Source organism: Alligator sinensis, unplaced genomic scaffold, assembly GCF_000455745.1.
Source record: "Alligator sinensis unplaced genomic scaffold, ASM45574v1 scaffold215_3, whole genome shotgun sequence".
NCBI classification, from domain to species: Eukaryota; Metazoa; Chordata; order Crocodylia; family Alligatoridae; genus Alligator; species Alligator sinensis.
This window is the reverse complement of record NW_005842175.1, coordinates 1,391,013-1,413,493: the sequence shown is the minus strand read 5'-3', so window position 1 is coordinate 1,413,493 and position 22,481 is coordinate 1,391,013. Positions and strand designations below refer to the sequence as shown.

The window sequence follows — 22,481 nt, the reverse complement described above, 5'->3', positions numbered from 1 at the left end:
ACGGATTAACTGGCTTGGGCCCCGCCAGCTGGAACAACTCGTGTGGTTGTTCCGACGACCGGACCACCTGCGTCGTGATTGCAAGCGGCGTGAGTAAAGTTTTTTACAACCAATAAGTTGTGTCTGCCTCTCCATTCACCAGCCCGCCCTGACGTACGAGCGTAACTTGAGTCGGCCCTGGCCGTCCGAGACAGTGGCAAGCAGGGGAGGTCCTGCATGATTGAAAAAGGGCAAATATAGTGCCCATATTTTAGAAAGGGAAGAAAGAGGATCCAGGGAACTACAGACCAGACAGCCTCACCTGAGTTCCTGGAAAAATCATGCAGCAGAACCTCAAAGAACCCATTTCTAAGCGCTTGGAGGAGAAGTGATAAAGAACAGTCAGCATGGATTCACAAGGGACAAGTCATGCCTGATCAATCCAATAGCTTTCTATGACGAGATGACTGGCTCTGTGGATGTAGGGAGACAGGGTTGTCTGTAGATATCCCAGTTGTAGCCATATTGGTCTAGAGCAGGAGTGGGCAAAATGCAGCCCGTGGGCTGCATCCAGCCTGCCAGGCCATTCTATCCAGCCCGCAGGGCCCCTAAAAAAACTTAGACAATTAAAATTTATCTGCCCCTGGCTGCCTGTCATGCGGCCCTCGACAGCTTGCCAAAACTCTATGAGCGGCCCTCCACCCGAAATAATTGCCCGTCCCTGGTCTAGAGGCAAAAGGAATCAGAACTTGTGACAGAGGTCATGTCTTTTATTAGACCAACTAGATATTTGCAAAAAAATTCTTTATTTGCAAGCTTTTGGGCACAGGCACCCTTCTTCAGGCATAGGAAAAAAGATTGTAAAAGTTCTCCTAAGTAGAATTTATTCCAACTTTTCTCTGAGCCTAATCTACATAAAATGAACTGTTCCAAACAGTACTCCACATCTGGAGTACTGTGTCCAGTTTTGGGCCCCCCACTATAGATGTGGTCAAGCTGGAGAGAGTCCAAAGGAAAGCAACAAAAATGGTTACACGTCTGGGGCACATGACTTATGAGGAGAGGCTGAGGGAACTGGGCTTATTTAGTCTGCGGAAGAGAAGACTGAGAGGGGATTCGATAGCTGCCTTCAACTACCTGAAGGGTATTTCCAAAGAGGATGGAGCTAGACTGTTCTCAGTGGTGGCAGGTGACAGAACAAGGAGCAATGGTCTCAAGTTGCAGCAAGGGAAGTTTAGGTTAGACATTGGAAAAACTCTCACTAGGAGAGTGGTGAAGTGCTGGAACAGGTTACCTAGAGAGGTGGTGGAATCTCCATCCTTGGAGGTTAAGGCCTGGCTTGACAAAGCCCTGGCTGGAGTGATGTAGCTGAGGATGGTCGTACTTTGAGCAAGGGTTGGTCTAGATGACCTCCTGAGATCCCTTCCAACCTTAATTTTCTATGATCCTATGACTGTTGAACCTATCCGACAGGTCACTGAAGCCTGACTAGGGTAGATGCAAAATGCTCATGGCCCATATTGTACATCTAATTGTACTGCTTTGCTTTTGTTGGTTCATTCCAATGGATACTTTGAATGGTTCTCTCCTGCATGAAAACTCTCATACACCTCCTGAATGTATCACCAGCCTTTCCCCAAACTGCTACCAGGCTTATTCTGGGCCTGAGCTACAATGAATGCTGTTTGCTTTTGGATAATGGTACTGGAGAAAAGGAAAAGCTTGATTTTAACTCCATTTCTTAAAACAAGGTCTTGAATTTTGTTGCATTATCGATTTTTCTTTTGGGGAGTTTATGTGCTGTTTATTGCATTACAGATGGGTGAAAAATATCCCGACTATGAAAAGGCAGCAAACGTATGATGGCCAAAATTTCCTCCCCAGCTGCTGGGGTTACAGCAATGACAGTCAAACAGAGCAAAGAGTCCACAGATTGAACATCTACATTGAAGAGAGGGGAAGCAGAGAGAGGAGTCTGGATTGAGATATGAAGTGAGGAGATTTTGAAGGCCAGGGCTGATGAAATTCTATAATGAACAGAGGTGCACCAATATGTCAGTTGCCTATGGATTGGCACTGATAAAAAGGGAAATGACATTATCAGCTATCGGCTTTTTTTGGCCGTTGTAGTTGATAAAGTTTACCAGTAATTATGCCTCCTGGCCGAGGCCCTGAATGCCTGGGTTCCCTCAGGAAATGGTGGGTTTCCCCATGCAGGTGGGCAGCATTGTAGCCTGCAAGGGGTCCTGCTTAGGGTTGCTGGGAGCTAAATGCAGGGGCCCTACGTGCACAGCCACACGTATGCACATAGCCAGAAGTACAGCCGGACAGCACGGAGAGCAGCTCCCTACAGTAAGTCCATGAAGGGGAAGGGGTGTAGAGAAGGGAAGGGGCATGGGGGCATGCAGATCAAGGCCCCCATAGTGAGAGAGGGAGTGAGCCAGGGGCAGGGGTGGGAGCACTGCCCAGCCAGGGCAGTGCATGGGACTCAGGGCTGGGGCAAGGAGTGGGATGGAGCCATGGGCAGCTTTTCCAGGAAGTGTAAGGGGAAGCAGCTCCCTGCTACTGTGTAACCCCCAGGGAAAACATGGGGGGCATGTGCCCCTCCCCTCCCCCTCCCCCCCCCCGATTTGTGTGCAGGGCAGATGTGGGCTGCCTGCTGTGGGCATGGGGCTCTACTGCCTTTCCCTCAGGAGCCCCACACCAGCTATGTGCTCCCTGCCCAGCCGGCAGCAGTGAGGGCACCGAGTTGTGCCCCCTGCTGCTGGGCAGGCAGGGGGCGCACAGCCACAGGGCTCCTGGGGGAAAGGCAGCAGAGCAGAGAGCCCTGATCCCACAGCGGGAAGCCCACATCTACCCTCATCCCACTCAGCTCTACTCCACTTAAAAGTGTCCCCATGCTTAAAAATGGTGGCAGCAGTGCTTCAACTAAAAGCTCATTCGATTAGCTTTCCCGGGACACTGAAACAGATGACACAGGAGGCTGCTGGAATGTACCAAAAGAAAAAAAAAAGATGTATATACGTCAGTATATAAATCAGTTACCAGATCAGCATCGGCTAATATGGTTAGTTAATAATCGGCTATTGGTATCAGCCAAGAAAATCTGTATCAGTGCACTGCTAGTAAGGAGAAACATTTAATGGATGCACGGATGCAGCCATATGCCAAAATATAGGATCAAAAAACTTATTTTAACTCCAGATGTGTTCCACCAGTGACATACAAGTTTGTATTCAAAACAACAAGAATGCCAGGAAGTCCACTGCCAACACATCTACACACACACGCACACACGTTTATTGGAATCAAATTCTTACTTGATTGTCCCTTGCTGGGTATCCATGATAACCTGAGGTCAGAGGCTCGTTCTGCAAGAAAAAAAAGAAAAAGAAACATAAAAAGGTAAATACAGTGGTTGAAAGGAAGAGAAACAAGAGTTGAATACCATCTTAACTCAGCTAGAAATAAGCACCTGAAACGTGCTGGGGAAAGAGAGAAATGAGATGAAAGTTTCCTACTAAATTCTTATTTCCTATGTGACTCATTGCATCTAAATCCAGATTAATTTGGAGCTGCATACTCCAGACTATATGGAGTAAGAAAAATCACAGGCCTGGTGTAATCATTAGCTACTTCCCACCTTGTCCCCTGCAATTTCAAGATGTCTATGATTTTTGCAATTTTCTATGTATTTATTTAATACAGCTTTTTTCCAATATGAAGACAGCACAAATACAAATGTAAAAATAGCAAGTTGCTGACCAATTAACCCAGTATGGAAGAAAATGGCATTCAAGCAATAGCCACAAAAGTGTGAATTCACTCCTTCCCACACCATTTCTCACACTGTGACCTGTGACAGTTCAACTTCAATTAACCCTACTCAGCATGGGCAATATCACACACACACACACACACACACACACACACACACCACACGGGAATGTCTGTGTGTTAGTTTTTCTTCTCTCACCCCCAAATGGGTTCTTTGTCTATGCATCTCCCTGCATTGGCAATTTTGTCACATTTCTTTGGCTAAAGAGAGATGTGAGCTTTATACATCCTATTCATCCTTGGAATTTTTCCTTATAGTTTCCTAGCATTTACAATGATATTTTTATATTTCTGATTAATAGGAAGAAACTCTCCCCAGCCTGCAAATTCAAATGCGGGAGGGGAAGGAGCTTAGCCAATTTCACCTTGCACACAAATCCATTCCCTTGGCAAAGGTAGGGAGTGAGTAAAACTGAACAGGGTTGCTTTTGGTCTCATTCTGGTATTGCTGCTCTGTCCTCCACTGATAGGTAAGAACAGCTGACTGCAGAAGATATTTTGCTTTCCCTAAGCATTTTGTAACAATCATGCAGTCCTGCTTAGAGTTCAAAAATTAACTGTTACTATAAACTGCACCGGGTGTTACTTGGCAAAAGGATACCTGGAAGTTTACAAGTTCCACATTTTACCCTGAAAGCTTGTTCCTAGTGGAAAAACTAGATAAAACTGACCAGTATTAATCTTTTGAGAACAAAACTGTGCCAGGACTACAGTTTCTAAAATCAAGTGACAGCAGTCATATTGAGTCAGCTGGAAGTTGTATGCAGTCTTTTTATATCTATTCTTTACTGATGTTGAAGTATTCAGCTTAAGCAGTGGCCAGTCTAATAATGAGGCCTCTCTAACCTATAAAAATAAAAATAAAGTAATGCTTTCAGTTCAGTGACCACCCAGTTATAATCTCAATACAGAGATTGAACTCTGCCCACAGTGCCTGTGTACTATGTGCTATACTGCTCAAGGTCACACATAATGACGGTCATGACTGTTTTTAATACAAAAGCACCCTTGCCTCAACTTCCCCTCAAAAACTGCCCTGATGAGTCCCACAGAAATGAGAAAAAAAATATTTAACTGTTTAAGAACACAAAGAGAGATGTAAACTACTCAATACTACAGTAATAGGTAGGATGTAAGAGCTTCTAAGGCGACCAGATAGCAAACCTTCTGGCTGATGCTACTTCTGATTTAATAGTAATCAATGTCAGTGACGAAGCTGCGAGCACATTCTTCCTAGATAACACAATGGTCAAATGCAGCTATGAGACAAAAAACAGTCCCAAATAAAAGAGAAATACAGATAAAGATAAAAACCCCAAAGCTATGAGTAGTGAGTGAAAATTGACAACTAAATCTCTCTAGCATTATTACAAGCAAAAAACTTTATTAGATAACCCTGAAAATATAGGATTACAAACTCAAATTGAATGGAAATGCCAATGTTAAGGTGAAATGCACAACTCTAAATCTAGCCTCATGCATGGATTATAAAACAAGCTTTAATAATTATATCACAGTCATACTGCAATTTATTCCACCACCTTAGATACCTATGTAAATTATATTGTACTATTACTCCACTCTTGTGTTCCGTATCTCTGGCAGAACGGTCTGCCATATCTGCAACGGCACTTTATTTATAAATTAATCTTCTTGGTTAGATACGTATTTTTTAAATTTTCCCATTGCCCATACATAATAAAAGCCAGAAGGTGAAACAAGTGGAAAGCAAAAGTACTGCTGACCAGCCTAAGTACCATATTTACACAAATCCAAGACAACCCAGACTTTAACACAGTCTCCTAATAATTAGATTCTGTACATGGAAAATTTATAAATTTGTTTTCATTTTTCATGTCTATAACCTAATTATTGGAGGGTCGTCTTAAATTCATCTCCACACCAGTGCAGCAGGAAAAGCAATGGCAGGGTGGAACAGGCAGTGAGGGAGGCTGTAAGGGGACAAGTTATAGGGGGGAGTAGTGGGGTCAGACAGTAGGGGGTTCGGCAGTGTGAAGACAATGCAGGGGCAAGCCTCTTGCCACCTCCACTTACCCCCCTCTTTATCCCTATTTGCCATCTGCCCCTCCCCTCTTTACCCTTGCTATGGCACCCAGCTGGCTCTGTCCCCACTCCAGCCAGGCTGCAAAGCAGCAACACAGAGCCAGCACCACTCCTACAAGGCTGAGATGGGCCCATGATCTGTTCCTGCAGCTGGAGCAGGGACAAAGGCCTGCCAGCACTGGAGCAAGGGTAAGCTGGTGACATGGGGGGAGGAGATGGGGCAAAAGCAACAAGAGGTGCAGAGACAGTGGGGAGTAGGAGGCAGGCAGCAGCTGTGACTCTGGCTCTGACCCAAGGTTGGGCCCAGAACTGGAGCGGTAGCAGTTGCCTGCCCCCTCCCCTCCTCTGCTGCCTCATACCCAATTCCAAGACAGGGGGCTCCCCCTCTTCCCTCTCCCTATGTTAAATGGGGATAAAAAACTCATCTTGGAATCACATAAATAAAGTAGTTGTGAAACTGCTGATCGTGGTGGGCTCACAAACCTTCAAACCTGGAAAAGTCACCTGCACCTACTAGCCCAAGAACTCAGCTGTTCACCAGGCCGAATATAATAATGCTTGAAGCCAAACCACATTCTTTCTAATCCTCCCTAGGTCGGGTAACCTGTCCTGCATGAAATCCAGTATCTGGTCCCCAAGTGGTTTAATTCAGCCCACTATTCTCAGGGACGGCACCCTAGTTGATCTGTAAATCAAATTAATGGACAGTTGTGCCCAATAAGAAGTGATTTTACAGAGCCCTTTACTGGGATAGCGCACACAATTTGCTGGAGGGCCCCTTCCCCCTGTACACACACACACTCCTGTCTGCCTACTGTCTCTGCTTCATCATCCACCCATCAGTTTTACACTGGTTTAAGCTCCTAGGTATGTGTGTTTAAGTAAACCAACTTCTCTAAACTCTCCATGTAGACTGGCATTAATTATGGTATTCTAAACCTATTTCCAACAAAGATATTATGAAAGGATTAGTATAAAAAAAAAAAAGAAAATTCTCTCAATGTTAAGTTGATATTTGTTCTAAAGGTAGGACTCCAATTCCTATTTCTCTGTTGACGGATTCAAAATAAAATTTAGTTTTTAAAATTAGTAAGAACCACTCTTTACAGAACAATTATTTCAGTATTTTTTGTATAAAAGGTTTCCTTGCTTTTATAGAACCAAGATTTAAAATGTTTGTTTTTGGGGTTGTTTGTTTGTTTTTTGGGGGGGTGTTGCTGTTGTGGCTGTTTTTTAATTCAGCAATTTTGATTCAAATGATCTCAATAATGAAACAGTAGACTCTTCAAATCATTCTTGTAGCTACATATCTGTGAAAACTCATGCATAGGCTGCTTCTGAAGAAACTAAAAATGAGATTAAGCAAAATTATTCATAACAGTTGTGTTTAATTGTTATGATTATAATCAGGGCCACATCAGTAGCTCAAGACATTCCAAGGGTCATCATGACAACCAGAGAGATCTGCAACTGTCTAGATAAGATGGGTAGCATGGATGAGGATTTCGGCAGCGTTGGAGTCAACTGACGCAGAGCTTAGTCTTCAAAAAGTTTCTCTCGGAAATATCAACTACATTCTCAAAGACTTTAGAAAGATGTATAGGGATGGAAAGAAAGGTTGGGGTCAGATTACTCCAACGTTATAGGCAGTAGAAACAAATAGGTAGGTTGAGTCGAAGGAGAAGACAAACCCTATTTTGAGGATGCCCTTATTCACAAGCATTAAAGGAACTGCTTAGGCAAGCAAGGCAGAAACGGTGAACAAGATGACTAGACGTAAAGAGATGCTTCTTGTATATTACAGTATCTTCTTTCAACTGCTTTCATTTTGGTAAGGCCAAAGCAGGAGAGAGAGACAAAATTAAAATTTGGTGGGATTCCTAAGTGAAAAAATCTTAATATAAAAAAGTAATTTATAGAAACAAATGGTTTGACAAGGAGTAGCAATACCCAGGGAGAAAGCAGGCAGAGGTAACCGGAGAATTATACAGTGCAGTCCACAACATTCAAGACTGGCCTGAAGTGCAAAAAATTGTGCAGGGAGAGTTCACAATATAGACAATCTCCACAGTATGACTCAGAGAGGAAGAGGGGAGCATAGATTTTTATTTTTTTTTTTAAGTTAAGAATATTGTTTTACAAGAAATGACAAAAAGTTACATTCTGAGGGACAGGTTGACAGATTAGAAAGAAGGCAGCAGTTAGAGCTGTAAAGTCACAGAAGGGTCAAAAATACCTCTGCCTTTCATATAGAAATGGTGCCATGAGGCACTGTACTATTTGCAAATTCCCTGCTGTGCATGTTGTAGCTCTAATTGTACTTAACTCTCCAGGGGGAGAGGGGCAGTGCCTGGGGAAAGCCGGCTCTTGCCAATAGTCTCCAATGCTGCCAATTTTACAGGTCACTAATTGTGAATCTGGGGTCTTGCTGCATGATTATTCTGTACAGAGTTTGCTATTGTTAAGAACTGAAAGGCGTGGAGACTGAAAGGGTTAAACTCCTAGGACTGGAACAGAACAATCCAGCTAAACCAAGTGGGGATAAAAATCCCTGCTAGCCAGTAGGGGATCCAAAGGGAAGGAGGAAGCACCAACTCAACACAGAGGCTAAATCTCTGCCTATATACACCACAAAACTCATTTCACAGAAAGGGAGCTAAGAGATGAAATTACACACAGACAGATCAGGTTCTTTGGATCAATCTGATATCTTTTATTAGACCAACTTAACCAGTTTGAAAAATTCTTCTTAGCAAGCTTTCAGGTATAAATACCCTTCATCATTCATGCCTGAAAGCTTGCCAAGAAGAATTTTTCCAACTTTTTAAAGTTAGTCTAATAAAAGATATCAGATTTACCCAAAGAACCTTGTCTGCCTATGTCCTTGGACCAACATGGCTACAATCTATACCCCTGTAAAATTATACACATACACACATGCACAAAATTAAAGGACAGACCATAGAAGGATTTACCTTCCAATAAGAGCAAGAACATGGTGGGACCGGACAGCCCTTGCCAATTCCAGTTCCCCCACTACTTCCTTCTGCCAATGCCAAATTAGAGATCTGTCTCTATTAGTAACTTGCAACCAGCCATTTCCAGAGAGATTTAGGTAGGATGTGCTAGACACCAAAGTCAAATCAAACTGCCATGGAGACATTTTGTTATTGTGTTTATTGCTGAAAGGTATTTCCCAGGTGCTTGAAATCTACTTTAGAGCAGGAAGGCACAAGGGCATCAGATTTCTGTCACATGCATGTGATTTTAACCTTCCATACTAACCTCTTATACACAACTCCCTCACTTCCTCAGTGTTTACAGCTACAGTATAGCAGTAACAGTTATAGTATATATGCTGCAAATTGGAGCCAATAGTAATTAACCCTGCAATTACACCACTGAAGTTCATGCAAGGTCTGTAAGACTTCCTAGTTTTTGTTTTTTCTTAATTTCACAGCTTTTCTAACATAAGCTCATTTCCACTATTATTGGCAACACCAAGAGGTCTGAAACAGACAGCCTGCAAGCTGCTGGCATCCTTTCCAGTTAGACATTATCTAAGCCAGGCCAGATATATCCTGCAGAGCCCTATCATCCAGCCTGGTGCTGCCTATGGGACTCACATGCCACACAGTTTGTAGGGCCAGAACAGGGACATGCTGCATGTGGCCTGTCTGGGACACATGCTGCATACCAAGTGCAGGACCAGCCTGCAGACCCAATCTGGCCCGTGGATTGGCACCATGGAGCCTGAGTTTGACACCCCTGATCTAATCCAATTGGAAGTAGGTAATTAACAGGACCCTGAAAATGGCCATCTATAGACCATCTATGCTATAGCACCTAACATCAACAGAAGTGAACTTGCATTAGGAACAACAGGATTTTTTTTTAAATGTATCCAAAGTAGACGAGACTTAAAAAAATTTGAACAGGATAAACTCAACATCCACTCCTCCAATGAAGTGTCTGAATGCATGAACAATACAGTAACACAATATACACATGTAGGGGGCACCTGGAAGACTGGCTCAGTTGAATGGAGGCTGCATTATCCCAACTTCTCTTCCCACACAGTCAAAAATCAAGAACAGGCAATACCACTACATGTTAGGACCATGGAAAGTCCATGGGTTCCCTTAATTTTGCTATAAAAAGTGAAACAGCAATTAGAGACTACAAAGATCTTAGCTCACTTTTGTGTACCACAGCATGGCCAGACCAAAAGGATTCTTTAACAGTTTAGTATTAATGGGGATCCAACCAACTCCCTTGGAAAACATAAAACAAATGAATGGACCTTATTAGCAACTCCTCTTTCTTGACCTCTGGTTAACAGTTTATCTTTTATCTGCAGCCCCAAAACACTTCAGATGGAGGCTCGGCCTGGTAAGCAGGAAAGGAATCCATCACCCAGACAAATTTGGCAAACACTTTTCTTTGCAAGAGGGGAATCCGTTTCTACTGATGTCTAGCTTTCACTTAAATCACAGCTTCTAGTCCTTTTAGTTGCACTGATTACTTCCCAGATGTTAACTGACGTAGTATCTAAACTTAATCTGCAATTAGACACCTCCAGGGTGCATACTGCTGAGGAAAGCAAAGAGAATTCTTATCAGTTTCACAAATACCCACAGGGTTCTCAACTCCAGCAATAAAACTGACACCAGAGAGAACTCAATTTCCCTAAGCAACAGGAGCGATCATCCTCACAACCACGTAGTGGTTTGGAGACCAATGGAACAAATGTATTACAATCTCAGGTATCCAGAGACTCTAGGACAGTGGTTCTCAACCTTTTTCATACCGGCACGCATTTGCAAAGATCAATGGCTTGTCCCGACCCACACCCCCATGGCCCTGCTGGTATCCACCCTACAGTCCCTTGCTCCCCCTGCCCTGCCGCAGCCTTGGCAACCAACCCCCTGGCCACCATCCCTCAGTATTGACAGGCACCTGCCCACCCCATACACTCATCTCCTCCACACACATGCTCCCCCAACCTGACAGTCCCCAAGCCCTGGCCCTCCAACCCCTGCTCCCCATACACTTACCTTCATCTAGGTACTGGGGCTGCTCCCACCACCCTACCTGGCTGCATGCTAGTTGCACCCCAAACAGCCCCTTGCAGGCTGGAATGCCACCAGCCTGCAAGGGGAAACCCACACTTTCTCTTGTTTTTCTGGCACCTGCTCATGACCTTTTGAAATATTCTTGTGACCCACTTTTGAGTCGCGACCCACGGGTTGAGAAATGCTGCCCTAGGGCAGTGATTCTCAACCAAAGAGCCACAGCACTCCAGGGTGTCATAAAATTTTTTGGGGGGGTGCTGTGAAGTGCCATGCAATCTTATCACTGTTAGATGTGCAAACATGATTCACAAGATAAACCCAGACATTTCAAATAGGAATCCACAGTGTTAAAAGCATTCTGACACGGTGTGGTCTGTCTCTGCAACAAAATAATTGCTCCATTATTTTTCTGTGGTCCAAAATCAAGTGAAAACTAACAGCTGACATTTTTCAAGGTGTGCCTTCAGTTCTCACAGGGTTGAGAACCATTGCTGTAGAGTTGTGAGATTTAGAGGAAAAAGGGGAAAATATACTTGTTCCTTCCAGATGACAGGGGTACAACCAGGATGTAGACAGTCAGGGCTTTACCCTAGAGGGTCACACTCCAGGGGACGAGGAACAGACAAAAAGTCAGGGAACCAAGAGTCCCAATTAACCAGGGCATTGGGGGCAGATGGGTTAGGAGGCAAGTATCACCCTGGGTAAAACGGCATCTTAGGGAAGAGTCAGAAACAGGAGGCAAGGATGCAAATTGGAAGTCCCTAGGCCAGGTTTTTCAGAGCAGGCAGCAACAGCTTTACAGGACCAGGATGCAAGCAACCACCAAGCTAAGGCATAAATCAGAAGCTGGCAAGGCAGTCTGGAGCACAGGGGTCAGAGAGATAGCAAGGCAGTCTGGAAGCAAATGGGTCCAGGCTGAGTCAAGAAGGCAGGCACCAGGAACAAGAATGAAACCCAGAAGCCAAGAAGCAGGAGCCAGGAAACTGGGAACAGAAGAGCTGCTCCTAGTGTCCTAGGTCCTAACAGGCAAAATCCAGGGATTGGGAAATTAGGAATCAATGTAGTAACTAAGAACAAGGAGAGAGAACCTCACTAGACAGGGGGGTATCTCCTCTGTGGGGTTGTCCACTGGGATCTGTATAAGCAGGCAGCTGGGGCCAGCAGAAGGTAGTTAGGCCACTGATAGCCAAGCCTGCTCAGTAACAGAGACCAGCTGGTGGCAATGTAGCCTGCTTGCTGTCTTGACTCTGGACACCCCAGCTATCAGAAGGGATTTTGAAGTGGTAGTGCAGATCAAACTCCAAATTTTATCAGACACTGTGCAGACAGAGACAGATATCAAACAAAGGAAGCTCCTCAGCAGGATACAAGCAGCACCCTGATTTGAACCCCGGCACTTTTCTCATTAAGTGGAGGGTGCACTAGACCTGTGTCTTTCTGTTGCCCATTCCCACCCTTTCCACTGTGAACAGCAACTAAGGCAGAAGCCTAATATACCGAGTATATCCACACAAGGATGTGCTTTCACCACACTAACTCAAGTAAAATACTAGTAGAGACAATGCAATGATAGTGTTGTCATTAATTAGGAAGAACAGGTTGGAAACAACAAACTGCCTTGTCTTCAGCAGAATCTTGCTTCATGGTAGTTACCACACATGCAAAAGAACACCTTTGTTCTTAGTGGGAATGTGCACAATGTATTGCGTGTCTGTTTTCACCACTTTTTGCAGCACTGCATGCTCTAGATCAGCGTTTCTCAACCTGTGGGTCACAAGAATATATAAAAGGATCGCAAACAAACTTAAAAAATGAATCCACAAACTTTAAAAATGGATTCTTCTTCAAAGGAGAAAAGCATGGGAAACCGTGGCTTTTCCTTTGCAGGCTGGTAGAGTTTTAGCCTGTGAGGGGCTGCTTGGGCCCCTCCCCACACACCCTTTTCCCACACCCAACCCCTGCCCCACACACTGGGGGGGCTGGGAGCCAGCGGGTCAGGAGCAAGGGGCACTGAGTCGGGACTGGCCAATGTTTATGGGTCCTGGTACAAAAAAGACTGAGAACCACTGCTCTAGATCCTGCTTTTGCATTCGTTGTAAAAGATGACAGTAGTTAAACTCCCAAATCCTTCACAGAAAAACTGAATCAAAGCAGTCTTAAAACTGGTCTCTATGGGTAAAAACAGTCCAGTTTCATCTGAGACAAAGTCTCTTAATCTGGGATCCTAAGCAAATACAAGCCCATTGTCCCACTTTAAGTACCTGTGGCTAAAAACAGACCTCAGGTTTAGCCTGGGTCTAACTGTCCCAGGTTATGTGTCTCATCCAAACAGGCATGCACCAGTCATTTACATAAGGAGCTTGAATGGCAATTAATTCGAATTAGACTTTCTTCTCCTCTCCCAGTTGTCCCAGGGACATAAAGTGTTATCTTGGTACTTCACAGGTACTTAACAAAGAACCTTTGTAAAATCCCAGAATAAAAGACTTTGTCCGGTCTGTTTTTAAGCGTTTGAAGTATCTGGGACAATGCTGTTTCCCACTGTGACAACCACAGCTAATTAGAGAGTTACCTGCCATTTATTCCAGGGAAAAGCTGTGTGTGTAAAGGGCAGAGCCACTATTGTCCCAGGTTTAAACTCATTAGAACCACCTCAAATGTGAAGTCTGGGTACCTTGCCTAATTTGATGTGTGACTCTTACCTGCTTTCTACCTAGTTCCAATTAATATTATTTAAAGAGAGTAGCAAGCCTCCCTATGGCTGACTTCCCCCATTTCAGATACTTTTTGTTAACTGGCCAAAGTCTAAAACAACTCTACAAATACTGTACGTCAAAGAAGTTTCTATTTATGTACTTCCTTATTAGTGCACTTGTGCTAATGATTTCTACCTACAGAGATGGAGGTTCCAGTACCAATATTCCATTCTGTCACTACTCAATATTTTTTAAATGCAATAGAAGTAAAAGTTATCACATCAGGAGATTAGATGAACTGCACACTGCTCTCCTCTATTGCCTAGGAAATACATATCAGTAAAGATGTCAAAAGGTCTCTCTTGGATGTTACGGCTCCCCTGGAGGATCACCTAAGCATGCAGTGAAGCTTCCTGGATGAGGGCTCTCTGGACACACCGGATTCATTGGTACCTGTCACCCCAGCTGTGGATGGTGATGAAGGCAATGGGCTTGGCACTCAGCTGTCTCTCCCAGTGACCTAGGAGGGTGGGGACACTGGTGGGAGTTTCTGCTTTGAGAGCCTTTCTTTCTTGAGAGATGCTGTACACGTGGGCAGTACTTGTGCACTTTATCTGCTTCCTTGCTGCCTGCCCCAACACCACCTGGAGGCATTGTCTCATGACAGGGTTGCTCGGCCAGGGCAAAGCCACCTGTCCTGGCACACACTGTACAAATTACCCATGACAAAGAAGACCAGCAACCTCCAGTGGCACCTGCTGCACAAGGCCCTGGCCACCAGCATCTTTGCCTGCCACCTGGACCTGGTGGCATTGATGACTTACCTTTTCTGAGAAGGAGGAGGAGACAGAGACAGTCTACTATGCTTCGTTGACCATCCCCAGCTGCAGCTGTTCTTTACCACCTCTGGAGCCTGTTTGGTGCGCTAGACTTAAAGGGTGCCTATACACAAGCAGGGAGCCTGCTCCGACGCACTGGAATTCAGGTGGCTGAAGGCTGAGGGTGATGCAATCTGCAACTTTTTCCTAGGCCAGGATGGCAGCACTAAAGATGATCTGGCTCTGAGGACACCCTCTGCCAATTTCAGCTCCTAGTTTTGATGCATCTAGCCTTTGAGGTTGAGCCTAAAGCTAAAGGCTGATGAGCTAGCATCCCACCAGGCCACTGAGGAGGCACCCTGAAGAAGGGCCATTTGGTCCTTAAAGTGTAATCATGGGTGCGTGGGAATGGGCAAAGTGCAAGGATTTTCCTCATTGTCACTGAGTTGTTCTTCATAGGTTGTTTTCCTGACTACCCCCTTCTGGTGTTCTGTACTTTTATTTGGTTGGTTTTAACTGATTTTTTTTTAATATTTAATTTTTTTTTTTAAATAATAAAGGTTAAAAAAAGTCTCACTCATTATAGTGTGTGTGTGTGCGCGTGCGCGCGCGCGCACACCCCCCCCCCCGTATAAAGATACATTATATAGGATATATAAAAATGTTTAGTGGAATTACCACAGTCATTTTCTTTAGAGACAAAGGACTCTACAAATGCAGTCAAAAATCATAAATTCTACTCCCCAGAGGCATGACCATGTGATGAGCTGGCAATCACTTTGCTTGTTTGTTATACCAGACAAAAATGTTTTATATAGGACAGAGAATACCGACACGCATGCACGATGTATGTTCAAAAGTCCAGAGTTTGGCCCAAACAACTATTTATAAACAAATTCAAGCAAATGATTCCAAATGATACATCTGGGTCCTTTCTACAGGGCTGGGTATACTGCCTAGATGTTCCAGGGGGGAGGGGGAGTGGGGGGAGGAGGAAAAAAAAATTGCACACATGCACACACGCACCCACCCATAAGCCGGGCTAGTCCACGGGACCTGATGACATCACTCCCTCTTCCTTCCTGGAATTCTAACCCGTGCTGTTCTCCCCTTGCACACGACTGTCATCCCCATGGCAACCTCACCTCCTCCTGTTTCTTTAGTGGCCTCGCAGAGCAGGATACAAGGCTTCCCGTTCTCCTAAAAAAAAATAATGCTTTCAACAGGAATTGGAGTTAAATTTAGACATTTGGAATACAGAGTCTTGCAAGTAAAGGAAACGCAGAGGACTATCCCCCTTTTTGAATTAAGATCACTTCATGCCTCCCTCTCTCTCCCTCAAAATCCAGAAGTGTCTGTGGAATGTAAGCAACTGGGACTGCACTAAATACCAGCACAGGAAATGGAAAATTCTTCTTGCCTTTTCTTGAATAAAGTAAATCATTGCACAGGATGAAAAAGCAAAAAGTACCTCGTACCTACCAACCCACCGACCTCTGGACCTTTGTATCTCACCCCATTCTCAGCAAGCTATGGGGACCATAAATGGATAAGGATGATAACAATGATGGAAGAAATCTAATTTCTTAAGGAACCACATACTTCGTTTCCACACCTAGAAATACATGCATTTCCCTGAGATTAGGGTTTTAGCTAGTTCTCAGACAGCAGGGAAGTACTCTCCAAAGAAGCAGCTCATGCACAAGTGAGACTGCCACATTTCCTCCCACACAGCAGCCAATCCACACAAAGGCTCTTGGCTTCCAGTGCAGCCATGTATTTTGCCAGGACAAACAGAAAAGCCATCCTTGTAACTATAGTACAATATTCCAGAGCCCCAAACACCCTGCAACATATTCCTGAATCAAGTGGCTCTGACCTACGTTACAATTAATGGACAAAGCATCAATTATAACCAAGTAGGAAAGAACCCAGGCCAGCCAGAGCTGAACAGAACAGGAAAAGTAGACTAAAATAAGATACACCATGAGAGATGTATTTTCAGTTTACAGGGCAGAGTCCCAGCTCTGGGATGTTTTACTCCCCAGTGACATGGCAAAGACAAAAAAGGAAAGTGATGTCAGATTAGTAAAAATAGCCTTCTGCCCTGACCAGAATTTCAATAATCTAGAGCAGTTAGCCAAGCAGTGCAAGGTAGCCAGGTGCCTTTCATAAGAAAAATAAATAGGATCTACAGGCAAAGGATCTTATTACTGTTAGGCAAAGCAGTACTGAATTCACTGGTGCCCAATGGCTCCAGACTCCCTGGTGAGGTTTTATTACTTGAAATAAAGGGTGTCACATCTTCAACACTCCCCTTACCCAGATGTCCCTTCATGTGATCCCTTACTATTTGCCATGCTGATTTTCACCTGTATACACCATAAATAGGAAAGTAAATTTAATCTAAAGGATTATCATCTTGAAATCTAAAGTACCCTGATTTTTTTTAAGATTCTGCAATTTTATATTCCTGTTTTAGGGAGACAAGGTTCTTTGGGGAGATGTGATATCTTTTATTAGACCAACTAAATAGTTGGAAAAATTGTTCTTTGCAAGCCTTAGGGCACAAACACCCTTCTTCATTTTTGGGAAACATTTGTTTCAACATGTAACTTCTCAGCCTCAACTTTTTTTTTCTTCCCTGCCATAGGAAATCTTACACAAACTACAAGGGAAATAATCAACTGCACAGCAGAAATAATAAAACTTGATTACACACGTTAGGTCAATAGCACACTGTAAAGGGAAGGGAGACAGAATGTGTAGCCTTTCAGTTCTCCTAAGTAACCTTGTGTGCTAGGTAACAACAGGTAATACATTTTCAAACATAAGCAATGTTTAAAGCTGACACTGTCTCTTTGAAAGAACCATGTGCATAAAGAGAACAAGAAGTATAATTTTATAAAAAGAATAAGGAGCATCAGTAGGTAGAATGAACGCTTTGGCTAAAGTGAATAAGCCAAGTAGTTCCAATGTATTTCAAGCTGCATATTCTACTTCATACACAGTTTTTGCTTAAAGATGCTCTGTTGTGGACTTGGAAGTAGCTAACTGTGTTTTCTCGAGGTTAGGAAAGAATTTTCCACTGACTTTGCTTTTATTTCTCCAGATCAGCTACAAGGATTTTTGCTTCAGGATATTTTTGCCCTCTGGAACAAAAGATTAGAGACTAAAAAGACAGAGTTTGTCTAAAGCAAGATTAAATCTGAAAACTATCCAAACTTACGCAGGCTGCATAAGACAGGATTTTTGCACTGTCCCTGGCATGGAGGAGGGCCTGTGGCCTGCTTCTGCTTCCACATGACCTACATATGCAACAATCTATTCAGTGTATTATACAGCCCTGGAGGGATATTGAGTATTGTGTAATAGCTGTATTCCAGCAGATATGAGGATGCACTGTATGCACAAGTCAATAGCACGGAATATTGACTTTTCTTTTTTTAGCTAGACAGCAGTGCTTTTGAACTAGAAACCATCTTCAATTCTGCTCCACAGGAAACACTTAAGTGGCCCACAAAGCCTTTAAAATCCACCTGTAGATACCAGAACCATGGAAAGAGGATAAAGCACCTTGCATTTAAGTGGTTCCAATCTACTTGCCACAATGCAACACTCCTGGAGTTTGAAAATCCCACTTACTTGCTCAGCCACCTCCAACAAATTTTGGCCAAGCAAGTGGGTTCAGAGGCCAGATTTCTTCCTCGGGACTATGATCAGCAAAGCTGGCCAAACACTGTAGTTCATCCCTTCTAAGAAAGTTGCAAGGGGGGGCAGGGAGGGAAGGGCCTCAGATGCCTAAGAAAAACCAGGAAATCAAGGACTTCCTGCAAGACTTATGACGACAGCAGCTGCCTCCCAATCCCTGGGAAGCATGCTGAGAAGATCAGTAACCTCACAACAGGACCAGGCAGAATTAATTCACAGCACGTTCCACAAGAGGGAGAAAAAACAGGTTTAAAGTTGAAGAGTGGAGATCTGGCAACATAAATTACTGTATTTACTCAAATTCATAGATTCATGACAAGGTTTTTTCCCCAAATCCAAGACAAGGTTTTTTCCCCACTTTCCCCATGGAGTAAGGGGAAAGGGGAGGTAGGCAAAGGCAGCTGCAGCTCCAGCTTCAGTCAAGACCTGTGCTGGGGTCAGAGCCAGAGCTGCTTCCTTCCCTCCTCTCCCCGTTACTGTATCTGCCCCCATCCCACATGACCCCTACTGCTTACCTTCTAGCTCCAGCTGTAGCAGGCTCTGGCCCCACTCCAGCCCGGGCACGGAGCATGCGATTGTTCCAGCCCCAGCCTGGCCCAATAGCCACAGCAGCAGGGCCCAGGCTCAGCTCCAGGGCCCAACTGGAGCTGCTGCCACTGCAACAGCTGCTGCATGGCCAGTCGGGGCAGGGCACAACTAGATGCTCTGTGCCCCAGGCTAGAGCAGGCCAGAGCCATGCAGGGGGGGTGGAAAGATGCCAAGAGGTCCAGGCATCTGGGGGGTACAAGTACCAGGGCGCAGGTACCAGAGGGGGACAGGTGCTGGGGAGCACAGGCAATGGGGGTGGGGGGACAGGCAGTGGGGTTCAGGCTGCTTGACTCTCCCACTGCCTGCCTTCCTGCAGCAGTGGGGGGAGGACAAATTTAAAGACAACCCTCCAGGAAGCAGATTCCAGACATGGGAAATTATAAGAAATGTATAAATGCTCCATGTGAAGAATCTAATTATTGGGGGGAGGGGTCATCTTAAATTCAGAATCCTCTTGGATTTGGGTAAATACAGTAAGCAGGCACAGCTTAAGGGCAGTGGAGCAACAAAAAGGGATAGGAAAGTTACACAGATGTTTTTCAAGAAGGCTAGTAGGTTAAACACTTCGGCAAGCAGTTGAGGAAGTTCTCTGAGCTGGGGCCTTCCTGACCTGACTGGATAAATTATCCTGGGATATTCACAGAAGACATTTTCCCTAGAAACTAACCTTCCCTGCAAAGATGACAATCTATTCCATCTGAATTTCACCTCCTGGGTCCCATATAGCCTCCTACAGTTAGCCAAGAGAGGCTCTGGCAGATATAAGGAAGGGGGCTGAAGGCCCAGAACTGAAAAGGGAAGGGGTTAAAAGAGTGGCAACGGAGGGAAATGTGGAGCTCAGAAAGCAGGATAAAGAAAAAGCAGACTTCGTGGAGTTCCAGCCACAACTGCTGGTTCTGATTAAGTCTGTATGATTGCAGAGCTGCACAGGAAGCGCTTGGGAGGCCCCTCGGTCAGCACCCTCCCAAACACACTGGCAATCTTTGTGTTCGAGCAGCACCATCTGGAATCAGTTAGAACAAGGCAACTCCCAGCCCCTCCCCAAAAATCGTTTTTTTTTTTTTGTTTTTTTTTTTTTAAGAATAAAATCAGTAAGCCTTGCCCCTTTATTGCCCCTCTCAGAAAACTCCTCTCCCTGAGACTGCAGCAAACAAAAGGGCATCTATAAGAGAGAATGAAACCCCTCAAGTGACACTCACACAGCTCAACAGCCCTCTCAGCTCACAAGAGTCATCACGAGATTGCACCACAAGAAGAGACAAATCAGTACAGCCAAATGGATTTCTTCTCAGATCCAGCCCAGCACCCCCCTATGATTTCTGTTTCAAAAGTAACAGCACTTAGCATACTGCTCTTATAATGAGATAAATAAGGGGAGAGGGCAGACATTAATCTCGTCAGTCTATCAGTGGATGCAGCATCCCTACAAGGGGAGTGAAACACCCCAAAGAACTTTCACACTGCTGCTTACCCCTTGGAGAGCTCTGTGCCGCTGCCAAATTGACATGCCTACATCAGAAAATCCACTTGCTAAAAGTTAAAAGAACAGTCTTCAGCAAGGCTGCCCAACTGGCAGCCTGTGGGCTGCACACAGCCTCTAAACCAGGGGTGGGCAAAATGCAGCCTGTGGGCCAAATGCGGGCTGCCCAGCCATTCTATCCGGCCCACAGGGCCCCTAAAATATGTTTAAAATTCATATTTATCTGCCCTTGGCTGCCTGTCATGCAGCCCTCGATGGCTTGTCAAAACCCAGTAAGTGGCCCTCCACCTAAAATAATTGCCTGCCCCTGCCCTAAACTGTGGCCATGGGATCCTGGTCCAGACATCACCCCCACTTCTGCTCTCTTGTTGCTGCCACCAGGGTCCCTGGGTTCCCCCCTCCCTCCTCCAGCTTCCACTGCCTGCCCCCCAGGAGTGGGGTGGACGGGTACAGCCCATGGGACTGAGGGAGCCCATGGTAGGGAGACCCAGGGATCCCGTGAGGCATCTATACTAATGTGGTACAGTGAGAGTCACTCAATGTGCAGTAGGAAAGAGCTGTGCAGCCGAACCGCACTGTGCGTTGCATCCACATGCACAGGGGGCTGGCCTGGTATGGCATGTCTGCACATCAGGGGTCTATGTGGTGCAGAAAGGGGGAGCTGCTCAGTCTAGCGGAGGTGAGGGAAGGGGGAGACTGCTCGAATGGCATGGCATACAGCCTACATGGTGTGTGGCTGGGTGGCCTGCAGCCCTGAGCCACTTAAATGTTCAACAGCCCTGGTTTTCAGCATCAAAGTACAGTTAGTCAAGTCTCAATACAATTTTAAATAGGATGGATGACTGTAGCACAATATGCCACCACAATTAACACTGACTAGCAATCTCAGTTAAGGGACCAAGGACTAAATAGACCCTGGACACTAGATTACCTTTGCCCCCGCCCCCGACCACCACCCTTAAGGGTTTATATCAATCAAGGCTGAGAGATGCTAACAAGAATCAGCAGGAGTGCAAAAGAACTTGTCAATCCTAGCTCTTTTGTGCCTGCTCTGAATATAAACAGGAATGCAAACTCCAAGATCATTAATATGTCATTACATTTCCCCAGTAATACACTTGTATATATTTATTCTGAAAAAGGCAGAAAGGTAAGCAGCAAGTGTGCAACTCTACGCAAACAGCCAGCTGTTACCAATTTATTACAGGTAAAGCCTTTATAATACCAAGGTCGTAACAGTGACTTGTTCTAAGAGACAAAAATTGCACGCAATCTCCCATTTTCATTTACCTCCCTTCCACAGACCAGCCTCTAAGTTACCTTTCTGACCCTCACAGCTATATCATATCAATTATTTTTAATAGTTTAAGTTTAAAAAATAACTAGATGGAATACCAAATTCTCTCATATACAAAACACACCCTTCCCCCCCCAAAAAAAATCAGACCCCCAAATTGAGGTGCATATATTAAACTTTAAGCAGGGTGTATATACTAAAACATCCTGCTTTATTTCCCGCTCTACAGTGCAGCAGTTGTTGCATTACCGTTCAGGCAGCTGAGAGAGTCAACTGACTTAATGGCTCATTGTTCTTCACTCCAGAGGTGTTAACAATCATCTCTCCTTACTGGTCCTGACAGTCCACTAATCAAGGTAACCTTTCTTGGGACAGTTTCTCTGTTAGCTGCTCCTCATCTCTCTTTTCTTATTTCAGTTTTACAGGAAAAGGAGGATGATTCATCTGAAAATTAGGCTCTGCCCCTGCTCCATACAGCCATAACTCTGGGGAAAAAAATTCCCCCCCCCCTTCATTCTGCCTTTCAAAAATAAGGTGAGTATTATATCACAGGGTGTGTTGTATTCAAGCAAATACAGTAATAAAAACAAACCCTATTATGACCAGGTATCAACACAATTAGAGAGGAACTAGTGTGATTTACAGGGATCACAAATTCTCTGATAACCCCCGCCAAAATCTGCAATTAAAATGAAATGCCACTAATATATATATCTATCAACTGAACACATTTTATTGATATATTTACAATTTTAAAGCAATATGGAAGCCTGCCAGTATCCCACTCACTATAATAAAATAAATTCTAAATACCTATATATTTTGGTGTTTGATTTGGGGGTTTTTATCATGGAAAAAATCAGAGCTCTCCCTGCTCCCTTAGCTCACAGAATGCAGGTCCAGACCCCGTTCTCCCAAGCCACAGCCCCCCCAGCC

The 22,481-nt window shown here is 44.6% G+C and overlaps 1 protein-coding gene across 9 annotated transcripts in view; it reads right to left on the bottom strand.

Annotated features, from left to right (window-relative positions):
* Positions 1 to 22,481, bottom strand: part of RBFOX2 (RNA binding fox-1 homolog 2) — a 230,301-nt gene that overhangs the window by 188,617 nt on the left and 19,203 nt on the right. For 8 of the 9 annotated variants that reach the window (XM_025206858.1, XM_025206857.1, XM_025206861.1 and 5 more), the window contains exon 2: positions 3,300 to 3,350. In XM_025206858.1, the coding sequence (XP_025062643.1) occupies positions 3,300 to 3,350 (51 nt within the window). Of the gene's footprint in view, positions 1 to 3,299; positions 3,351 to 15,499; positions 15,621 to 22,481 lie in introns of those variants that run through there. The other variant, XM_025206866.1, reaches the window with a different exon arrangement.